Here is a 22,898-nt window from a genome sequence, read left to right on the forward strand (position 1 = left end):
AGATGGGTGAGGAAGAACAGTCTAATGATGTTTTGTGAGTTCCGCTCAGGCATGCAGGCTTGTGTGAGTCCTTGCACTTTCATGGCGAAGGACAAGTTAATTTGCATTTTTGGGAAACAAACACACTCAAACCATTTCTTCAGTGTCCTGAGGGTAACACAATGCACTTCAGAGTTGGTTGCTGCACCATTAGGGAGAACACCAAACAGAATAACCATTTCAGAGTCCCAGGAGGTTGTCACCATGATTTTACCAGCAGAAGGTTCAGCTTTGAATTTTTCTTTGGAGGAGATGAGGTATGGTGCCATTTTGTTTCTGGTTGAGAGTGGCAAAGCCATGTTTCGTCACCTGCGGTGATGATCAACAAAACAATTGTCATGCTTGACCTCACAATGTTCAAGCAATTGACACAGATAGTCCTTCATTGCTCTTTATGGTCTTCTGTTAGGTGGCAAGGGACCTAGTGGGCACCTACCTTTTACCACCCCTACTGGTTGATGAACATGTCAGCACTAGCAACAGAGACATCCAGTTGAGCAGCAACATGTTTGATTGTGATCCATTGATCACTTCAAATGAGAGTATCTGCATGTTCCAACATTACAGAAGTCACAGTTGTATGTGACCAGATGACACGTGGGAGATTATATAGATTTGCGCTACCTTATTGTGATGATGACAGATACTTCATCGAATGACTCACCATGCATTTTTTCAGTGACTAGCCTCTGTAAACATTCTCCAAATACCCATGAATATCTGCTTGGAACACACCCCTGTTACAGAAGCCATTTTGAAGGTTATGTGTAGTGCTGCCACATTTCAGAACTACATGACACTATAGGGGCTGAAGTGGGAATATTTCATGATGTCCCACAACAAATTCAGCATTTCTTCAACTGAAATTGGCTGAAAAAATGTGTTGTATTATTTATTGTATGCCATAATAATACACAATTAAATGAAAATTCACAAAGTATCAGCAAACCAAATGATGTAGCTAATGTGTTTTAACAGTTTTTACTGAATGTAACAGAAAAGCTTATTGGGCAAATCATCATCCATAGACACCCTACACAAATGACACCAAACATTGATCAGGTAGAAAACACAGTATTTCTCATGGCATCTAATATACAAGAAGTACAGGAAGAAAGCAAGCTTCCAAAATAAAATCACTCATCAGGAATAGATAACAACCACTGATCTATCATGTAAACTGGTTCTTCTCAACTGGCAACTTTCCAACGTGCTAAAAAATGCTAAAGTGAAACACTACTACACAAAAAAGGAAAGCAGGAAGAGGTGAAACTACATACCTGTTTCTTTTCTGTCTGTATTTTCAAAATTCTAGAGAAACATTTTTATAAAAGACCATATAATTTCATAAATAAATATAATATACTAATAGAATTACAGCTTGGGTTTAGGGAAAATCATTCAACTGAAACAGCATCATTTTCTTTTCTGTATGAGACATTGCAAACCCTAGATAGGGAGGGGACATACCCTTAGCACATTCTTAGACGTATCAAAATTGTTTGATACCCTCAGTTATGATTAATTGTTGGTAACATTCAGAACTGGGGCATTAGGGAAGCAACACACAACTGGATTTAATCAAACCTCCATGAAAGAAAACAATTCATAGGGATAACAAATGAAGTAAATGGGGCAGTCAGAATCCATCAGTCATATTTATGTGGCCAAACGTGGAGTTCCCCAAGGTTCTATTTTGTGTCCGATCTCATTCTTACTACATGTAAATGACCTATCTCATTCTTACTAAATGTAAATGACCGGTATATAATATAAATAGTAGAAATAGTGAACTATACCGATTTGCAGATGAAGATGATGCCAGCAGCTTAGTTACAGGCGGTTTCAAAGAAAGCTTTGAAAACAATAATAAGAACATCACAAAGGATATATTAGAGTACTTTGATGCAAATGCCTTGATTATAAATCTGGGAAAAATTCACATACTGAAATAAATGGACAAACAATCAGAAAAACAGGTAGTATAAAATTTCTGAGTATGTGGATACAACAGAATAGGAAAAGAGGTATACACATAGACTACATAAACAGAAAACACAGCAAAACATGTTTCATAATAAAGAATACTAAGAAACTGTATATCATATGACAATGTCAAGACATATATTTTGCCTATGTTCACTGAGTATTTAAGTATGGCGTAGCATTTTGGGGAAATTGTGGGGCAGATTTGAGATCATTTAGATTACAGAAAAAGAATGTTAGACGAATGGATGGGGTAGACCAAAGATCATCATGCAAGCCACTATCTTATACAAATAAAGTACTACAACTTCCATGTCTTTACATACTAGAAAATGCAATTATTATGAAAGAAAAATTAAACAGCAGAAGTCAATGTGTCATCCATAATTAATATGGACGTAACTACCACACAAGACAAATAAATAATATACGTGTAGAACAGACAAAAACAGCACTATTACAGAAAGGCATTCTTCACCCCAGAATGAAATTGTATAATGTATTACCAAATTCCTCAAAGATAATAATGGACAGAAACAATTTTTTATTATCATTGCAGGATTACATGGTGAACTACTGCTTTTATACAGTAAGGGAGTATGTAGGAAAAAAACTGCAGCACCATTTAAGATTGTTTGTGTGAAGTGCATAGAATAACAAAATATTCTGTAATCTTACTTTTTCTAAACTGATCTGTATAAATTTCAAAAATATGTGTGCTAATTAAGGAATGGTCCAATATCTTTCATGCATTGTGCAGTCCTAGATCCACAGAACCATTAAATAAATAAAATGTTTAAATCTGCTGGATTGTGACTGAAACTAGGACACCAGCTTTAATAGGCAGTGCTGTTGAGTCAGCATTGTTTAAACATTTGCTATAAACAGACTCAGAACTCTCAACTTGTCACAGGCCCCTCTCTATTATTTCTGCATGGACACATTGGTAACTTTGTTTTCTAATCCAACAATTTTTCATTTTCAGAATTTTCTGCTACATTCCTGTAGGTTTGAAAAACCATGAGACATTATTATTGTTATTATTATTACTGTCTTGATAATTAAGACATTAATAGACAATGCTCAATAGTTGTTGTTTAGTTCAGATTTCATTCTGTTTTTGATTTAATCTGCCTTTATGTAGAGATTTCTTTATATCTTGAAGTATGATGTAATTTATTTATGTATATAATAGAAAGAAACATTCCACATGGGAAAAATATATTAAAAAAAGATGCTGAGACTTACCAAATGGGAAAGCGCTGGTAGATAGACACAATAAAAAACATACACACAAATATGAAGCTTTTGAAACCCACGGTTGCTTCATCAGGAAAGGGGGAAGGAGAGTGAAATACGAAAGGATGTGGGTTTTTAAGGGAGAGGGTAAGGAGTCATTCCGTTCCTGGGATTGGAATGACTCCATACCCTCTCCCTTAAAAACCCACATCCTTTCGTATTTCACTCTCCTTCCCCCTTTCCTGATGAAGCAACCGTGGGTTGTGAAAACTTGATATTTGTGTGTGTGTTTGTGTATTTTTATTGTGTCTATCTACCAGCACTTCCCTGTTTGGTAAGTCTCAGCTTCTTTTTAATTTGTGTATGTATTTATATATTACTTGTTCCATGGATCCGTATAGTGATGTGTTCAGTAAGATTTGTAGAAGACTGAAATAACCAACAATAAATGTCTTCCTTGTATGTCTGGGCTCCATATGTTAAGTCCTGTGCACAGAACCAAAATTAGACACAGTATTTATCACATTTTATCAGTTGGCTCCCATTTGTATGTAAATGGTTGTGGAGTATACTCCCTTTCTCTTTCTAAAGTGAGCTACAAGAGCTAGTTCAGGGGTGTCTGTCACTGTGTAATTTCTTCAAAGGGTCCATGAAAAGTTATCTGAAAATTATGTGTGTTCTCAAAGTAAACACTGAAAAATGAAATACCAGGAAGTTATATACTCATTTAGGGTGTACTGATACCACATAATAACCTTATGTATGGAAATTATTGAAAGCTGCATATGTTAAATGATTCCAATAATGTACAAATAGTACAATAGTACTGTTACAGTATTAGGAAATGGGAAATGAGTTTCCTGTTCAGAGGTTGTAACAAGACACTAGTGATATGAAACATTCACATCTTGTAAAATAAGGGAATGGGAACCACTGACCTGTATCAGGTTAATCTCTCTCCCTCTCTCTCTCTCTCTCTCTCTCTCTCTCTCTCTCTCTCTTTCACACACACACACACACACACACACACACAAACAAACAAACAAACACCCATCCAAATGCACACTCCCATGACCACAGCAAGAGTCTTGTCTCAAGAGGATTTATCAGCATATTTAAATGAGTGAGGGGGAGACTGAACTTCTCTGTATTCTGTTATACAGTTGACATTTTGACATGAGAAAGCATCTAAATCACAAAAGCTATATTTTACAGAAGTATAAAATATTTACAAGTGTGTCATAAAAGAATTTTGATTGTGTAAACTGACAATGAAACATACAAAACTAAAATGAAATAGTGGAACTGAGGTAGTATGAAATAAACAAGTTTTGTGTCTATTTGCTAATTTGAAATGTTCATTTCTCTGTAAAAGGTATGATATTTTCATACATGCATTTGTTAATTTTCAGTGCATACTTGTCTATAATATGCGTGTGTTGTTTTTATCCAAAACCTATAAGTGTAGCCAGTAAATCTTTCTTCTTAGATCCACTAATGGACGTTCTGCTCTCAAGAAGTGAGGTCTTATGTCAGTGACAGTGCCCAAGATATACCCTACCTTCATAATCCTGTTCTCTTTCGATGTCTATAGCTCAATGAATGTAAGGCAGCTGACAGTGAAAGGAAAATTGTCTTGATTTGTGATCAAAGGTGCTGATTTTCAAAGTATTTGTGTTCAAGTATTACCACATGGAAAAATCATCAGGCTTCTGAAAGACAACATGAAATAATAACCATATTTGTAACCATTGTTTTACTCACTTCCTTCATTTTCTCAGTAATGGCAAAATCTCTGCCACAAAATCTCTGCTATAGAAACTAGAAATTTCAAATCAGCTGTTTTATAATTGGATAGCAAAAAGTCTACTCACCAAGTAGCAGGAGAACACAAACATAAAGAAAGATTTTACTTATGCAAGCTTTTGGAGAGTGGCTCCTTCCAACAGAAAGGCTGAAGGGGAATGAAGAGGGGTGAAGGAAAAGGACTGGAGAGGTTTAGGAAAAGGAGCAGAGTTCGGAAAAGTCTCCAGAATCCTAGGGCAAAGGAAACTTGTTAGATGGAATGAGAAGGAAAGACTGATTGTTGGGAACCGACAAGTGATATATGACCTTATAATGTCAAAAATTGATTATCTTCATTGTGAACTGTTTTGAAACATTTATTAGACATAATCCAAATAACGTTCGTAAGAGCCACCTGATTTCTTAATTTGTTCTGCACAATTAATTAGGCCAAATCAGCAGGGCTCTTTTTGTTAGGAAATCAAGGTCTGCAAAAACAGTAACACACTAGGCAGACAGGTAATACTGTGGGCTAGCCAAGTGTCAACAGCAGGCAATAACACAGCCTAAATCACAGCCTAGAAGAAAACCACCTAGCACAGGGACATTGTCAATAGATGCACATGAGAACTTACTGTGAATGTCAGCTGGTTGACAAGTGAGGCCAAGGAGCACAGCAATAGCCCTTAAATCTGCCACAGATATTTTACCACCTGACCTCGTGCTGCAGATGTATCTTTCCATACCATGCCTAGGAACCTTGTGGGTCATATGCATTATCATATCTCTAGATCATTGGTATGACCGGTGATATTACAAGATCCCCCCCTCCTCCTTGAATCACCCCACAGTGCCAGAACCATCCTAGCCTGTGTTTAGGAGGACGAGATGAGCACAGCATGCTGCAATGGCTATGGTGCAGCTTCAGATTCTGTTGGCTTTGGAGGAGTTGCACCTGGGTCCAGTAGCAGAGAGGCAGGAGGCAACTATTGTTCATACTCCTAGCTTGTTGCTGATTCTGGGGAAGACAGTCAGTCTGACATCAGACTCAGGGCAGACTGAGGGAGCCTCCTGAATATGGGCTAGGTCTATATCAGTAGGTATGATGGACAACAACTAGAAAACCGGAATGTCAGATGCCCAGCAACTGTGGTGTTGTCCTGGAATCAGACATCACAACTGATGTTGTTCTGAAGGGTGGGCAAGAAGTGCTGGCCACACCAGTGTGACAGATTCATAAACGAAGCTTGCCCTGGATTGTGCAAATGGAGTTGATTCTGGTGCCAGTCAGAGTCCTTTGAGGAGGGGCCACCAAGATCAGCTGGCAATCTGAACATCCATGCCCTTAAAAGGTGTGTCTGCTTCATCTTCTTGTCGTGACGAAGGCTGAACCGACCTAAATGGAGGCTGCAACACATTTAATGAGGAACAAAGAGGGTATTCATGCAAGAGCTTCAAGAGTGCACCACCATCACCTCATAAGATGATAAAAAGGAAAGCAGTGCAGAACTGGTAGGCTTGAAGTTAATATTGTTCTGTCTGCATTTCAAACATTTGCACAGAATGTGCAGCCATGCCAATAGAGGTAAGACAAAACACAGGTTTAGAACCAGTGGATTCAAACACCATCCCATTGTTTCTGGAAAGAGCTTGTGTGGCTCCTTTAATGGAGAAAACAGTAACCTCTCCTTTGGTGTGGTCTTTGTTTTCAGGTGACATTTGGGGAATGAGAACAAGCATCTCCTAAAATCAACCACATGGCCTCACAGAATGGACCCACAAAATCTGCATGCAGCCACTCCCATGGCTGGACAGGCATAGGCCACAGCTGGTAGGCTTGTGGCAGTGCAGGTTGTTGTGTTTGAGACATCTACATCCACATCTACATCTATACTCCGCGAGCCACCTTACGGTGTGTGGCGGAGGGTACTTATTGTACCACTATCTGATCCCCCCTTCCCTGTTCCATTCACGAATTGTGCGTGGGAAGAACGACTGCTTGTAAGTCTCCGTATTTGCTCTAATTTCTCGGATCTTTTCGTTGTGATCATTACGCGAGATATATGTGGGCGGTAGTAATATGTTGCCCATCTCTTCCCGGAATGTGCTCTCTCGTAATTTCGATAATAAACCTCTCCGTATTGCGTAACGCCTTTCTTGAAGTGTCCGCCACTGGAGCTTGTTCAGCATCTCCGTAACGCTCTTGCGCTGACTAAATGTCCCCATGACGAATCGCGCTGCTTTTCGCTGGATCATGTCTATCTCTTCTATTAATCCAACCTGGTAAGGGTCCCATACTGATGAGCAATACTCAAGAATCGGATGAACAAGCGTTTTGTAAGCTACTTCTTTCGTCGATGAGTCACATTTTCTTAGAATTCTTCCTATGAATCTCAACCTGGCGCCTGCTTTTCCCACTATTTGTTTTATGTGATCATTCCACTTCAGATCGCTCCGGATAGTAACTCCTAAGTATTTTACGGGCGTTACCGCTTCCAATGATTTACCACCTATGGCATAATCGTACTGGAATGGATTTCTGCCCCTATGTATGCGCATTATATTACATTTATCTACGTTTAGGGAAAGCTGCCAGCTGTCGCACCATTCATTAATCCTCTGCAGGTCTTCCTGGAGTACGTACGAGTCTTCTGATGTTGCTACTTTCTTGTAGACAACCGTGTCATCTGCAAATAGCCTCACGGAGCTACCGATGTTGTCAACTAAGTCATTTATGTATATTGTAAACAATAAAGGTCCTATCACGCTTCCTTGCGGTACTCCCGAAATTACCTCTACATCTGCAGATTTTGAACCGTTAAGAATGACATGTTGTGTTCTTTCTTCTAGGAAATCCTGAATCCAATCACAAACCTGGTCCGATATTCCGTAAGCTCGTATTTTTTTCACTAAACGTAAGTGCGGAACCGTATCAAATGCCTTCCTGAAGTCCAGGAATACGGCATCAATCTGCTCGCCAGTGTCTACGGCACTGTGAATTTCTTGGACAAATAGGGCGAGCTGAGTTTCACATGATCTCTGTTTGCGGAATCCATGTTGGTTATGATGAAGGAGATTTGTATTATCTAAGAACGTCATAATACGAGAACATAAAACATGTTCCATTATTCTACAACAGATTGACGTAAGCGAAATAGGCCTATAATTATTCGCATCTGATTTATGACCCTTCTTGAAAATGGGAACGACCTGCGCTTTCTTCCAGTCGCTAGGTACTTTACGTTCTTCCAGAGATCTACGATAAATTGCTGATAGAAAGGGGGCAAGTTCTTTAGCATAATCACTGTAGAATCTTACGGGTATCTCGTCTGGTCCGGATGCTTTTCCGCTACTAAGTGATAGCAGTTGTTTTTCAATTCCGATATCGTTTATTTCAATATTTTCCATTTTGGCGTCCGTGCGACGGCTGAAGTCTGGGACCGTGTTACGATTTTCCGCAGTGAAACAGTTTCGGAACACTGAATTCAGTATTTCTGCCTTTCTTCGGTCGTCCTCTGTTTCGGTGCCATCGTGGTCAACGAGTGACTGAATAGGGGATTTAGATCCGCTTACCGATTTTACATATGACCAAAACTTTTTAGGGTTCTTGTTTAGATTGTTTGCCAATGTTTTATGTTCGAATTCGTTGAATGCTTCTCTCATTGCTCTCTTTACGCTCTTTTTCACTTCGTTCAGCTTTTCCTTATCAGCTATGATTCGACTACTCTTAAAACTATGATGTGCACAATATCTCAGTAGTCCGTATCCTATCAACTTGTCACTAGGCTAGAGACCATTCTGGAAATGCTCCAACACAATTGATGCAGCAACCACAATTTACAGTATTGCAGAATTTCAAGAATCACCATCCAACACCGATGATCATCTTGATTCAATAATAGGACAAATTTGAAAAGATGAAGAGCATGGCATTGTGTAAAGAAACAATGAAGTTTCAGAGAGACCACCAAAGGTAGGACCTGTGCCCAATCAGGTTACACAACTGACAAGCCTGTCTCAAGAGTGGCTGCAAACAGTCTCTTGTTAGCAAAAATTTCTGATTGAGACCTATAGGAAACTGTGACAGTGTGTCTGCATACAGGTGCTAGGCCAGTGTGTGATAACGAATAGAATATTGGTGATTTGAGAAGTGAAGATCCAAGAATTGCAATCTCCAAGATGTTCTTTCAGGCCCCCTTTGACTTATGACCAAATGTGGATGACAACAGCCTGTGCTCTGTGATGAAATGTTGAAATGGTATGGACATGTTAAGAGAATGGGGGAGAAGAGGATACTCAAGAGGATGCAGAAGATGAAACTGGAGGGAAAGAGATGAAGAGGAATACTGAGAGACAGATGACTAAAAGGAGTTGAGGAATTCATCCAGAAGAAATGAGAAGACTGGACCAAGGTGAAGACAGAGAGATGTGGCAAGACAGAAGGCGATGAAGAAGCCTATGTTCCAAACAGACCCAGCCAGAGGCTGGAAACTGTCCAAGATGATGATGACCATGTGCCCTGTGACACAAAAAGTAGCTGCTATTCTGACACTGCTCCATGAAGGTGGAATACTTGTTAGAACTTGAACCTGTTCACAGTGAGTTGAACTTCTACATTTCTGAGTAAAGAACTCCATTACATTGGAAAAATATCTGCACTTTTCACATGGGCACTCCACAGAATGTAAGGCATTAGCATGTGTTTTGTTTCTTCGCATGAGGCAACAAAATGAAAACTATATAGGATATAGTAGAGACAGAGACAGGTGGGATCAGAAAGGAAGAGGAACAGATAGCTCTAAAAATAAATGACACATTGTTAACAAGTGCATGCAATGTTTCAGAACTGTTAAACAAGTACTTTGTTTCTGTTACTGACAGCTTGTGGTTATGAGGTTCAATAAATAGTGCAATGGAGCATCTGAGACCAGTCTCTTCAAATAACTTCAGTAAAATGGAAATGACACTACTTCTCCCAAAGAAGTAGCATCTTTCATAAAATTCTTAAAAACAGAGTATTTTAGTTGGTTATGATAACATGTCAACAAGTTAATTAAAGAGTGCTCATGTGAGTTCAATTCTGTCTTAATTTATTTGTGTGATCAATCTCTTATTAGTGGAATATTTCTAGTATGCCTAAAATATGCTGATGTTGAACCTCTTTACAAGAAGAAGGATAAAGAGATACCATCATATTATTGACCAATTTCACTTTTGCAAACTTTTTCAAAAATATTTTATAAGATTTTGTTCAAGCATCTTCTTAAGTATCTGACTGCAAATAATATATTGTCCAAGTGACAATTTGGGTTGCATAAGGATTCCGATATAGGGAAGACTATTTACAAGTACAGAGAGAATATACTTAATTCATTAGATAACAAACTAAAACTACTGACATTTTCTGTGATGTGTTGAAAGCTTTTGACTGTGTGAATCACAATATTCTCATAAGTAAATTAGAATATTATGGAGTCATTGGCAGTACTGCAAAATGGTTCAAGTCATACCTAACTAACAGGAAACGAAGAGTGTCATTGCAAAATACCTTTGGAGTAATCAATCAGCCTTCATCTGATTGGGAATTAATTACATGTGGTGTTTGTCAAGGTTCCATCTTGGGTCTATTGCTTTTCCTCGTGTACATTAATCCCCTCTCGTCTGTTACATTGCCAGATGCTAAGTTTGTTTTGTTTGCCTATGATACAGACTTTTCAATAAATATCAAGGCAAGAACAGATTTAGAAATGGCTGCTAATCAAATGTTCACTGACTTAAATAAATGGCTTAAAGCTAATTCACTGACATTAAACTTTGAAAAGACCCACTATATGCAGTTGAGAACCTGTAAGAGATTTCCTTCCAGCATGTGCGTAACATATGAAAACATGTAGATAGAAGAGATCGACAGTGTTAAAGTTCTGGGGTTTCAACTCCATAATAAATTCATTTGAGAAGGCTGTACTGCAGAATTGCTGAAGTGCCTAAACAAGTCTTTATTTGCAGATGTGAATTATATAAGATGCAGGAGATATAAATATAAAAAACTTTGATATGTTGCTTACTTTAATTCTATTATGTCATATTGGATCATATTCTGGGATAATTGTCAAACTCAACAAAACTTTTTAGAGTGCACAAGCCTGTAATAAGACTCATTTCTGGTGTAGAAACATTTTCAGAGATCTGGATACTCTAACCACTGCTTCTCACTATTCTTATTCCTTAATGAAATTTGTTGCAAATACAGTAACATGTCTCTAGTTCCAACCAATATCTCAATACATAGTATCAACACTAAGAATAAGAACAATCTATATGTTGTTGTTATTGTTGTTGTGGTCTTCAGTCCAGCACAAGCTTCTTCATCTCCAAGTAACTACTGCAACCTACGTCCTTCTGAATCTACTTGGTGTTCTCATCTCTTGGTCTCCCTCTATGACTTTTACCCTCCATGCTGTCCTCCAATACCAAATTGGTGATCCCTTGATGCCTCAGAACATGTGCTACCAACCAGTCCCTTCTACTAGCCAAGTTGTGTCACAAATTCCTTTTCTCCCCAGTCCTATTCAGTACCTTCTCATTAGTTACATGATCTACCCATCTAATCTTCAGCATTCTTCTGTAGCACCACATTTGAAAAGCTTCTATTCTCTTCTTGTCTTAACTAGTTATTGTACATATTTCACTTCCAAACACATGCCATACACATACTTTCAGAAAAAATTTTCGACACTTAAATCTATACTCGATGTGAACAAATTTCTCCTCGTCAGAAACACTCTCCTTGCTGCCATTGTCAGTCTACATTTTATATCCTGTCTCCTCTGAACATCGTCACTTATTTTGCTCCACAAACAGCAAAACTCATCTACTACTTTAAGTGACTCATTTCCTAATCTAATTCCCTCAGCATCACCTGATTTAATTCAACTGCACTTCATTATCCTTGTTTTGCTTTTGTTCAAGTTCATCTTATATCCTCCTTTCAAGACACTTTCCATTTCATTCAACTCTCTTCCAGGTCCTTTGCTGTCTCTGACAGAATTACAATGTCATCAACAAACCTCAAAGTTTTTATTTCTTTTCAATGGATTTTAATTCCTACTCCAAATTTTTCTTTTGTTTCCTTTATTGTTTGCTCAATATACAGATTGAATAATACCTAGGGTAGGCTACAACCCTGTCTCACTCCCTTCCCAACCACTGCTTCCCTTTCATGCCCCTCGACTCTTATTACTGCCATCTGGTTTCTGTAAAAATTGTAAATATCATTCCACTCCCTTTATTTGACCCCTGCCACCTTCAGAATTTGAAAGAGAGTATTGCAGTCAACATTGTCAAGAGCCTTCTCTAAGTCTACAAATGCTAGAAATGTAGGTTTGCCTTTCCTTAATCTATCTTCTGATATAAGTATTAGCATCAGTATTGCCTCACATGTTCCAACATTTCTATGGTATTCAAATGATCATCCCAGAGGTTGGTTCTACCAGTTTTTCTATTCATCTATAAAGAATTCATTTTGGTATTTTGCAGCCATGACTTATTAAACTGATAGCTCAGTAATTTTCACATGTGTCAACACCTGCTTTCTTTGGGATTGCAATTATTAAATTCTTCTTGTAGTCTGAGGTTGTTTTGTTGTCTCATACACCTTGCTCACCAGATGGTAGAGTTTTGTCAGGGCTGGCTCTCCCATGGCTATCAGTAGTTCTAATGGAATGCTTTCTACTCCTGGGGCTTGTTTTGACTCAGATCTTTCAGTGTTCTGTCAAATTCTTCACTAAGTATCATCTACAGATGTTAAAGTAACCTCTGGCGTGCCACAAGGGAGTATTATGGGACCATTGATTTTCACAATATATATAAATGACCTAGTAGATAGTGTTGGAAGTTCCATGGGGCTTTTCGCAGATGATGCTGTAGTATACAGAGAAGTTGCAGCGTTAGAAAATTGTAGCGAAATGCAGGAAGATCTGCAGCGGATAGGCACTTGGTGCAGGGAGTGGGAACTGTCCCTTAACACAGATAAATGTAATGTATTGCGAATACATAGAAAGAAGGATCCTTTATTGTATGATTATATGATAGCGGAACAAACACTGGTAGCAGTTACTTCTGTAAAGTATCTGGGAGTAAGCGTGCGGAACGATTTGAAGTGGAATGATCATATAAAATTAATTGTTGGTAAGGTGGGTACCAGGTTGAGATTCATTGGGAGAGTGCTTAGAAAATGTAGTCCATCAACAAAGGAGGTGGCTTACAAAACACTCGTTCGACCTATACTTGAGTATTGCTCATCAGTGTGGGATCCGTACCGGATCGGGTTGACGGAGGAGATAGAGAAGATCCAAAGAAGAGCGGCGCGTTTCGTCACAGGGTTATTTGGTAACCGTGATAGCGTTACGGAGATGTTTAATACACTCAAGTGGCAGACTCTGCAAGAGAGGCGCTCTGCATCGCGGTGTAGCTTGCTCGCCAGATTTCGAGAGGGTGCGTTTCTGGATGAGGTATCGAATATATTGTTTCCCCCTACTTATACCTCCCAAGGAGATCACGAATGTAAAATTAGAGAGATTAGAGCGCGCACGGAGGCTTTCAGACAGTCGTTCTTCCTGCGAACCATACGCGACTGGAACAGGAAAGGGAGGTAATAACAGTGGCACGTAATGTGGCCTCCGCCACACACCGTTGGGTGGCTTGCGGAGTATAAATGTAGATGTAGATGTAGATGTTTCTCATTTCATCTTCAATTACATCCTTTTCCAGTTCCATAATATCACCCTGAAGTACATTGCCCTTGTATAGACCCTCTACTTACTCCTTCCATCTTTCTGATTTCCCTTCTTTGCTTAGAACCGGTTTTCCATCTGAACTCTTGATATTCATACAAGTGGTTCTCTTTTCTCTGAAGATCTCTTTAATTTTTATGTAGGCAGTATCCATCTTACCTCTATTGATATATGCATCTACATCCTTACATTTGTCCTCTAGCCGTTTCTGCTTAGTCATTTTGCACTTCCTCTCGATCTCATTTTTGAGACATTTGTATCCCTTTTTGCCTACTTCATTTACTGCATTTTTGTATCCCTGTTACCCAAGGATTTCTACTAGCCCTCATCATTTTACCTAGTTGATCCTCTGCTGCCTTTACTATTGCATCTCTTAAAGCTACCAATTCCTTTTCTACTGTATTTCTTTCCCCTGTTCTTGTCAATCATTCCCTAATGCTCTCTCTGAAACTCTTTACAACCTCGGGTTCGTTTTTCATCCATATTCCATCTCCTTAAAGTCCCCCCTTTTCATAGTTTCTTCAGTTTTAATCTACAGTTCATAACCATTAGATTGTGGTCAGAGCCCACATGTGCCTCTATAAATGTCTTACAATTTAAAACCTGGTTTTCAAATCTCTGTCTTACCATTATATAACCTATCTGAAACCTTCCAGTGTCTCCAGGCCTCTTCCATGTTTACAACCATCTTTCATGATTTTTAAACCAAGTGTTAACTATGATTAAGTTATGCTCTATGCAAAATTCTACCAGGTGGCTTCCTCTTTCATTTCTTACTCTGTTCCATATTCACCTACAGATTTTCCTTCTCTTTCTTTTCCTACTATTGAATTCCAGCCCCCCCCCCCCCCTACTGTTAAATTTTCATCTCCTTTTCCTATCTGAATAATTTCTTTTACCTCATCATACATTTATTTGATCTCTTTGTCATCTGTGGAGCTAGTTGGCATATAAACTTGTACTACTGTGGTAGGTATGGACTTCATATCTATTATGGCTAAAATAATGCGTTCACTATGCACTTTGTAATAGCTTACCTGTGCTCCTAGCTTTTATCCATTACTAAACCTACTATGGCATTACCTCTATTTGATTTTGTATTTATAGCCCAGTATTCACCTGACCAGAAGTCTTGTTCCTCCTGCCACCAAACTTCACTAATTCCCATTATATCTAACTTTAACCTGTCCATTTCCTTTTTTAAATTTTCTAACTACTTACGTGATTAAGGGATCTGACATTCTGCTCTCCAATCTGTAGAACGCCAGTCTTGTTGATCCTGATAACAATGCCCTCCTGGGTAGTCCACGTGTGGAGATCTGAATGGTGGGCTATTTTACCTCCGTAATATTTTACCCAAGAGGATGCCATCATCATTTAACCAAACAGTAAAGCTGCATGCCCTCGAGAAAAATTATGGCTGTAGTTTCCCCTTGATTTCAGCCACATAAAAACCGAAAATCACATACCTTGGTCCAAAAAGGGGTCCAGTATTCAGGAACACACATTTACAATAAATTGCTAACAACCATTAAAAATTTGGTTTCAGATAAAGCACTGTTTAAACAGAGTTTGAAAGACTTTTTGGTAGGCAACTCCTTTTACTCTATAGGTGAATATCTTCATAGGAACTATTAGACCAGCTCAATTTAAACTGTCAGTTAGACCTCAGTTTTGAAAGCACTTGGTCACAACAGTTAAGATTAGGTGTTCTCTGTTTCATTCTGACAGTGTATTAATTCTGTGAATATTAGCAGCTCCAATTTACTGTAATGTATTCACATATTTTGATAATCTCCTGAAAAAAGATCAGGGAAGTGAATATGATACTCAGATGTGAATTTTAAAATTTTCCCGGCGAATTGACTGTTCAAACAAATTTCGGGCTTGCAGCCGGTCGTTCAATACTTCGCACGATATTTCAACTGGGCACCTGCCAGTCGCGACGGCTCACCTGAAGATGACTGGCAGGTGCCCAGTTGAAATATCGTGCGAAGTATTGGACGACGACCGGCTGCATCCCCGAAATTTGTTTGAACATGATACTCAGATGTTCTTTGTTTCTTATGTTATTCTTTCTGACATGTTTCATACCCATGAGAATTACCTCATTTTTGGGTCTATGGAACGAAAACTGAATCTAATCTAAGATAATCTAATCATATACTGACTCACTTGAAGCTGTTCCAACAAAGCTTTTTCACAAAATGGTCACATTTGCATTTGTTGAAAGTCTCTCAATCAGAAAGGTGTTAGTAGGAGTGAGTAGAGATTCATGATGCAGTCATGTTCCTGGGATAATCCTCAATGATCGGTATCTACATTCCAAGAATCCTTCACATGATTTGATCTCATGTGAAGAACCAAAGCACATACTAATGCCCTGTATTTTTTGGAGTTCCCTTGTGAACAATGGAAACATTTTCCCAATGTAATGGAGCTCTTTACTCAGAAATGTAGAAGTTCAATGAAAACTACTTTGTGTTCTGCCTTACGGCAGGTCTTGTCATGAGGGAAGCCTCATCAGAGAGGTCCACCGCGTAAGCATCTAGGGAAGTAATTCCAGTGGTGGTTTCCCATTGCCTTCCACTGATGATGAAATGATAATGAGGACAACACAACACCCAGTCCCTAAGACAGACCACCATGCTGACCACTCAGCTGTCAGTGCAGACAGAAGTTCAATTAGCAGTGAATGGATTCAAGCTCTAACAAATACTCCGCCTTCATGGAGCATTGTCAGAGTAGCAGCTACTTTTTGTGTCACAGGGCACATGGTATTAGTATCAAGAAAAGTTAAAGACAGTAATGGTGTAATTGCTTCTCCAGAATGCAGTAATGGTCAAAAGCTGTTACCTGAAACTATGAAACATGTCACAGTGATGTTTTATGAAAATGACAATATTTTAAGACTTTGGCAGTAAGAAAAGATCATGTGTCTATCATGGTAGATAAGAAGGTTTTATGCTGAAGAGAATTACTTTAGTTAATCTGAAACAGCTGTACACAAAATAGTCCACAAAATACAGGATGTTAATATGTTCTTTGTTTCTTTACGGGGGATCACATCATATGAAGTTTCCTTGGAAAATTAGAACACAGTTGCAGCTTGCATTTCTAGTCACTGCTACTAACATGTTTCTAATGAAAGAACTTCCAACAAAAGCAAAAGATACCATTTTTGCTATGGGAGCTGATGAGAATGCTTTATTGGAACAGCTGAAAGCGAGTTTAAATGGCTTTCAAATACAATGAAAACTGATACACAGGACATATTCCATAAGTATTACATATATTTAAAGATGCTGAGATTAACTGCATGTCTCCTGGTGAATCACAATTCCTTACCTGACCTAGTAGGATAGATGCTGTTTGGGTCCCATTCTCCAGTGTTATATCTAAGGTGGATGTCCCATCATTACAGAGTCACAGTGCATGGTTGTATAAACTTGAAAGCGAGTGTTATGAAAAGAATGTATCAACTTTAAGTGAATTTATTTCATTTCTGGATCAAGATGCCAAGGAAAACAATGCCATGTGCAAGATGGAAGAGGTTTAAAAATAAAATTTCCTTCATTTTAATTTAGTATCTTTATGAAATTGCTCTTATGTCACTTGATATCAGTATATATGTAAAATGTTATTAACGTCTCTCATTATTGCTTGCACATTTTTTTTTTTTTCAGTGAAGTTGTCTTTTCAATGTACAGTATTAGAAAGAGGATATCTCTCCATATTTTTGCACCAAAGCTGTCTTTTAACTCTTTAAACTGAAAAATACATTTAACAGTGAATTTCCACATATACATTGCAGCTTTCGCCTGTTTACAGGTTTGACTCGCAGATCAACCATAAACTTGTTAGGAACAATTTTTCAAGGAATACGCATGGTTCTTATTTACCAATTCCCTGTAGGATCAAATGTTGGTGATATGTGTGGGTGGTACTTTCATTTTATTCTTTACCAATGAATAAAGTGAGTTAAGATATTATTTTTTGCGTGTATGATTGCTACCAGATGTATAAACATTTCTGCAAAAAGTCAAGTTGAGTTTCAGCTGTACACGCCCCCCCCCCCCCCTCCCCCACGATGCCTCTCAAGTTTGTAAAATTTGACATTTTTTCCCCCCGATGGAGTCATATTTAAGTGATAGCAAGAAATATTAAGTGTGATGCCAGATGCTTTCCATTATCATTACCAGGACTAAAGAATTGCAATGCCAAGATGAGATCTGTACTGTTTCCCTGTATGAAGTTATGCTTTTTTTAAAAAAATCATGAATTTAAAGCACAGCACATAAAAAGTGGGTTTTTCAACATTTTTCATAAAACGTTTGAATGATTTATCGTACTTTTTATACGTTATGTCATCTTAGTGGCCTGGCACGAAAGTACTGAGGTCTGTGGGTCAACTCATTACTACATACTAGATCTCTGAAAGTAACAAAATTGATGCTTGACTGCTGACCAGGTACATACTCTTGAGCCTTTGAACCTGTATTTATCAACAATGGTTAGAATTATGACAGTACTATTTGCCAGTTTTACTATTAAGACATGAGGTTATACATGTACCAAATGTGACTAAATTCTGAAATGATCACTTTAGCATTGCCTGCAAGATTGCATGGAATGACCCAAAAGGAATAAAATTGGTATAGCATGAACTGTTGCTGGCAGTGTAAGGTAGCATGATGCACCTTCACCACTTTGATGTTGTTTATTTTCATCACCTCATTCGATTGCCATTGGTGCAGCAACTCTGAAAAACATCTGCTATGTAATCCTGGGAAAAACACTGTTGACAGATGTCATCATAATGTGAGCAACTGCCTCGTATGTATAGAAGAGCAATGGGCACATTCTGCAGTGTGCATATGTTTAGTCAAAGCCAGGAGGATAACTGTTATGGCACTATATTTCATTCCTGTCCAGTCAGAAGGGGGCCATTCCACTGCCATATGGAAGGCAAGACATGTTTCCATTGTCCAGATCACAAGGGCTAGGTTGTGCCACATTTGATTATTGAGATAATTCCAATATTTCAAAGTCTGTGGAAATGGTACCTTGACCTGATTGAGAATTCGCAAATACACTAGCAGTATACAAAACTTCAACTAAAGAAGGAGGCTACAGCCGTATTTTCTGAGCATGCACTTCACAGCTTGGTGCTAATCATTCTGTGGTAAATAACTGTCTGATGTTGCCTTACAGTGTTGAAAGAACTTTAAAATGAGCAGGCACCACATACATTTTTGTAGTAAAATGTTCCCCTAAAAGTGTGTGATTAGTGATGGGGGGCAGCACTGATGGATCAGCTAAAGGGACAGTTTGGCACAAGATAATGTAGTAGTAGGTTTGTACTTAACAGAATGACCCCACTGTTATGTAGGGCAATTAATACCACTTGTCTGAAAATGAGGTGCCGAAGACTTTTGTTACAGAACTTTTGAACTTCACTGAACATCTGGAAAGCTGGGATTGCCAGATCTCTAAGCATCTGTAGAAGCTCTTGCTGTTGCCAAATTGTTGTTTCAAGAACTCTCAAGTATCATGGTCCATCACGGTTGACACAGTCAGCAAAATGGCTTGACAAATCCTATTCTAGCAAGGAGTGGGTTGCAGTTACCTAAACTACTTGTTGCCGCTGCTATAAATCTACATCTTCAGTGACACAGATTTTATTAAATAATTCACACAATGTACTAGTTTCCATCTCTTCTGGAAGTATGCAAAACAAAAGACTTTTGAAGGTGGATACCTCTTGTTTGGTACAGTATTTTGGAAGTTTGTAGAATGACTCTCATGTTAATCAGGAGAACACTGTACATAGGGTCAACTGGGAAGCAGTCGAGCAAGAATCACACTCTCAGTGCTTCCATATATCATTGGTTCGTTTGCTGGAAGCACAGTGGTCAGTTGAGCTGTGTGCAAAATCAGTACTACAGCAGACAGGTAGGCAATACTGTGGGCTAGGCAAATGTTGATGGCAGATAACAACAAAGTCCAAATCACAGTTCAGGAGAAAATCATATTGTGCAGGGATATCATCAATAGGTACACTGGAGAGCTAGCTGTTAGCATCAACTGATTGACAAGTGGGGCTGCGGCAGTTAACAGGAGCCCTGAAACCTGTCACAAGTGTTTTGTCACAGGATTTGGCACCAGCAGATGTATCCTTCTGCACTGCACATGGTGACATCAGCGAATGTATGCATAATTATGTTGAGTGATCCATAGATATGTCCAGTGGAATTACACTCTCAATAAGAGTGATGAAATTAAAGGTTTATGTGTTTTTTGAAAACCTGTTAGTAGAACCTCTTATGACTGCTCACTGTATTTGATGAGTATGCTACACATTATACATGACCAGATCTGGAGTTAGAATAGCTTACCAAAATAAGCTTGAATAATGATTTTCTTCTGTTAGGATGAGGAAAAATTCATTTTGATTAAATCAGCATTATGCTCTTTGTATTTCATTTTGTAGTGGTTTTTCAGAGGTTATTGTAAATTACATCCTCTCTCTTCTTTTACTTTATCAAGGTCTTAAAAATATTTTGAGACTTTCCTACAATTAAGTTAACTGATTGACAGCATACATAATCTTGATCGCGAAGCTTTGGTAAAGTGTAGTTGGGTGAACCTGTCTTCTAGAGGCTTGAAATTTGAGTTTCTCACCATGCGGCCCTCTCCTTTCTATTGAGATAGAGTTATTAGCTTGAAAAGAAGATGTCATTTATTTTCTAACGATTATTTCCAGAAGCCATTATACTGTTCACATCTAGTGAGTTCTTTTACGTCTCGTCTCTTGTAGAGTGAATTGCAGATAACCTAACAAAAGGTAAAGGAATCTTTCTTGAGGTACATAGCCAAAAACTGATGGTTATCCTGTATGACAATGAGAAGTGTTTGTTTGCTCTTTGGTTTGAAGGAAATTAAAAAAAAAAACACCTCTGTTGGTAACAAGACAACAATGAAAAGTTGATGCTCTCTTGTGACATGAGCTTATTGTCTTCCCTTTGCTCAGGCCATCACACTCATCACTAATGCCATTTTTTAAGAGCAGGAGAAATTCAACTATTCCATCTAGCAGTTTACTGGCGGAGGTCCTTAATTGTTAGCCACTAAAAATCTGGTTCTGATTTTCTAAAATTTTATTTTATTATTATTATTATTTTTTGTAACATACATTTAGTTCAGTGTCAACACCTCAACTGCTTGAAAATAGCTGTAAATACACTGTTACTAAAATAGTATTTTACTTTGCATTGTCTCCAGCTGCCACGCAGGGTGATGGTATGGCTGTTCTGTCCTCACTTCGGTCATTTGACAGAGAACTGCAGAAGCAGTACATCATACCAATTATTATAAAGGATTCAGGGAATCCTCCAATGTCTGGCACTAGCACACTAACAATAACTATAGGAGACATTAATGATAACATGATGCTGCCTGGGAGTAAAGATATATATGTCTACAACTTCATGGTAAGCTCCCGGATTCTTTTTAGTACAGTAGTTTTTGAAATCAATTTCTGGCTTTCTGTTATTATACTTCTAATTCTTTTCTCATTATTATTGTCACAAAATAGCGGAGCTGCTGAGTTGTAGGTAGACAGAACAAAAAGGTTTTCACGCTTAAAGCTTTCGGGCAATAGTCTTTGTCAACAATAGACACACACACACACACACACACACACACACACACACACACACACGCAAATGCAAACGCGTGTGTGTGTCTTTATGTGTGTCTATTGTTGAGAAAGGCCATGGCCGAAAGCTTTAAGTGTGAAAATCTTTTTGTAGTGCCTATCTGCGACTCAGCATCTATGCTATGTGGTGAGTAGCAACTTTTCTTCTCATAATATTGTTACATTCCGTCCTGGATTTTCCAATGGTAATTCTTTTCTCACATACACCATTCCCAGTAACACGTATTCGAGTTGATGTGACTTCATCCTTAGAGACTCGCTTGTGTATGAGAAGAATTATATGTTTTATTATAGCAACTCCAGTTACATAGAGCATATTTATTGAATAGTCAAATAATTGTAAGTGGTAGAAAGAACCTATAAGTTAAATTAACAGCAGACAAATTGTTGTGGAAAAAGTAACCTCTCACCATTTCTGTGTCACTGACTTTTAAGAAACAACAACTGATGTCAGGCAAGCCATCTTGAACTGTGAAACAAACAAATGAAAGAAACAGTGGCTGGTGTGTGTGCGCATGTGTATGTGTATGTGTGTGTGTGTGTGTGTGTATGTGTGTGTGTCACAAGAGTATGGGACACATGTCACAATGTTGGGATGCACAGAGACAGATAGCACAGGTAGCCAGATACAACTTCCTTAATCTTGTGTCTATTCATGTTATCTTAGCTGCCAATCCTAATTTACATATTCAAGAGATCCTTCCCTGAATTTTACAACCATTTCATTATCTCCAGTCATCTTTCTCCCTTCTTCTCTCATTAGCACTTTTCTCTCTCCTGGACTGCCTTCTACCACACCTTTCCATTCCATCCCCTCTGGCTCTCTTTACCAGACTACTCTCTTCTCCCTGATCCAATCTTTCTTCCCCCACCCATTCTTTCCAGCCTACTTCCCTCATCCACTTTTGATCACTTACTGTTTATTTCTCCCTCTCCATCCCACTCTTTCTTTCACTCTTTCGCTCTGACTCTTATCACATTCATCACCACCCTCTCTCTCATTACCAGATTACGCTCTGTTCCATGAGCTGACCTTCCTTCCCCTACCCACTGTCCCCAGCCCTCTTTCCCCACACTTTCTTGCTTACTTCACCCCCCACCCCCCTCCAATTCTCTTATCCTCCCACTCACTATCTCACTCTCATCCTCCAGTGCCTCTCCAGACTCTCTCTCTGCCAAACACTCACTCTCCGTCCTTTCTCTGCCTTCCCACTCTGTCCCCCCTTCCCACTCACTCCCTCACCTCACTATCTCCCCACTTCACCATTTCCTCCATTCGCTTTCCTCCACTCCCTGTTGCCCTTCTTTCCCCTCTTTTCGACTCCCCTCTCTCTTCT

At 38.7% G+C, this 22,898-nt stretch overlaps 1 protein-coding gene across 1 annotated transcript in view; it reads left to right on the plus strand.

Annotated features, from left to right (window-relative positions):
* The window catches only part of LOC126263361 (neural-cadherin-like), a 454,211-nt gene that overhangs the window by 202,978 nt on the left and 228,335 nt on the right, over positions 1-22,898 (plus strand). Inside the window, exon 9 of the mRNA XM_049960451.1 lies at positions 21,126-21,334. Coding sequence (XP_049816408.1) covers positions 21,126-21,334 — 209 coding nt within the window. The remainder of the gene's footprint in view (positions 1-21,125; positions 21,335-22,898) is intronic.

Source organism: Schistocerca nitens, chromosome 6, assembly GCF_023898315.1.
Source record: "Schistocerca nitens isolate TAMUIC-IGC-003100 chromosome 6, iqSchNite1.1, whole genome shotgun sequence".
Lineage (NCBI taxonomy): Eukaryota > Metazoa > Arthropoda > Insecta > Orthoptera > Acrididae > Schistocerca > Schistocerca nitens.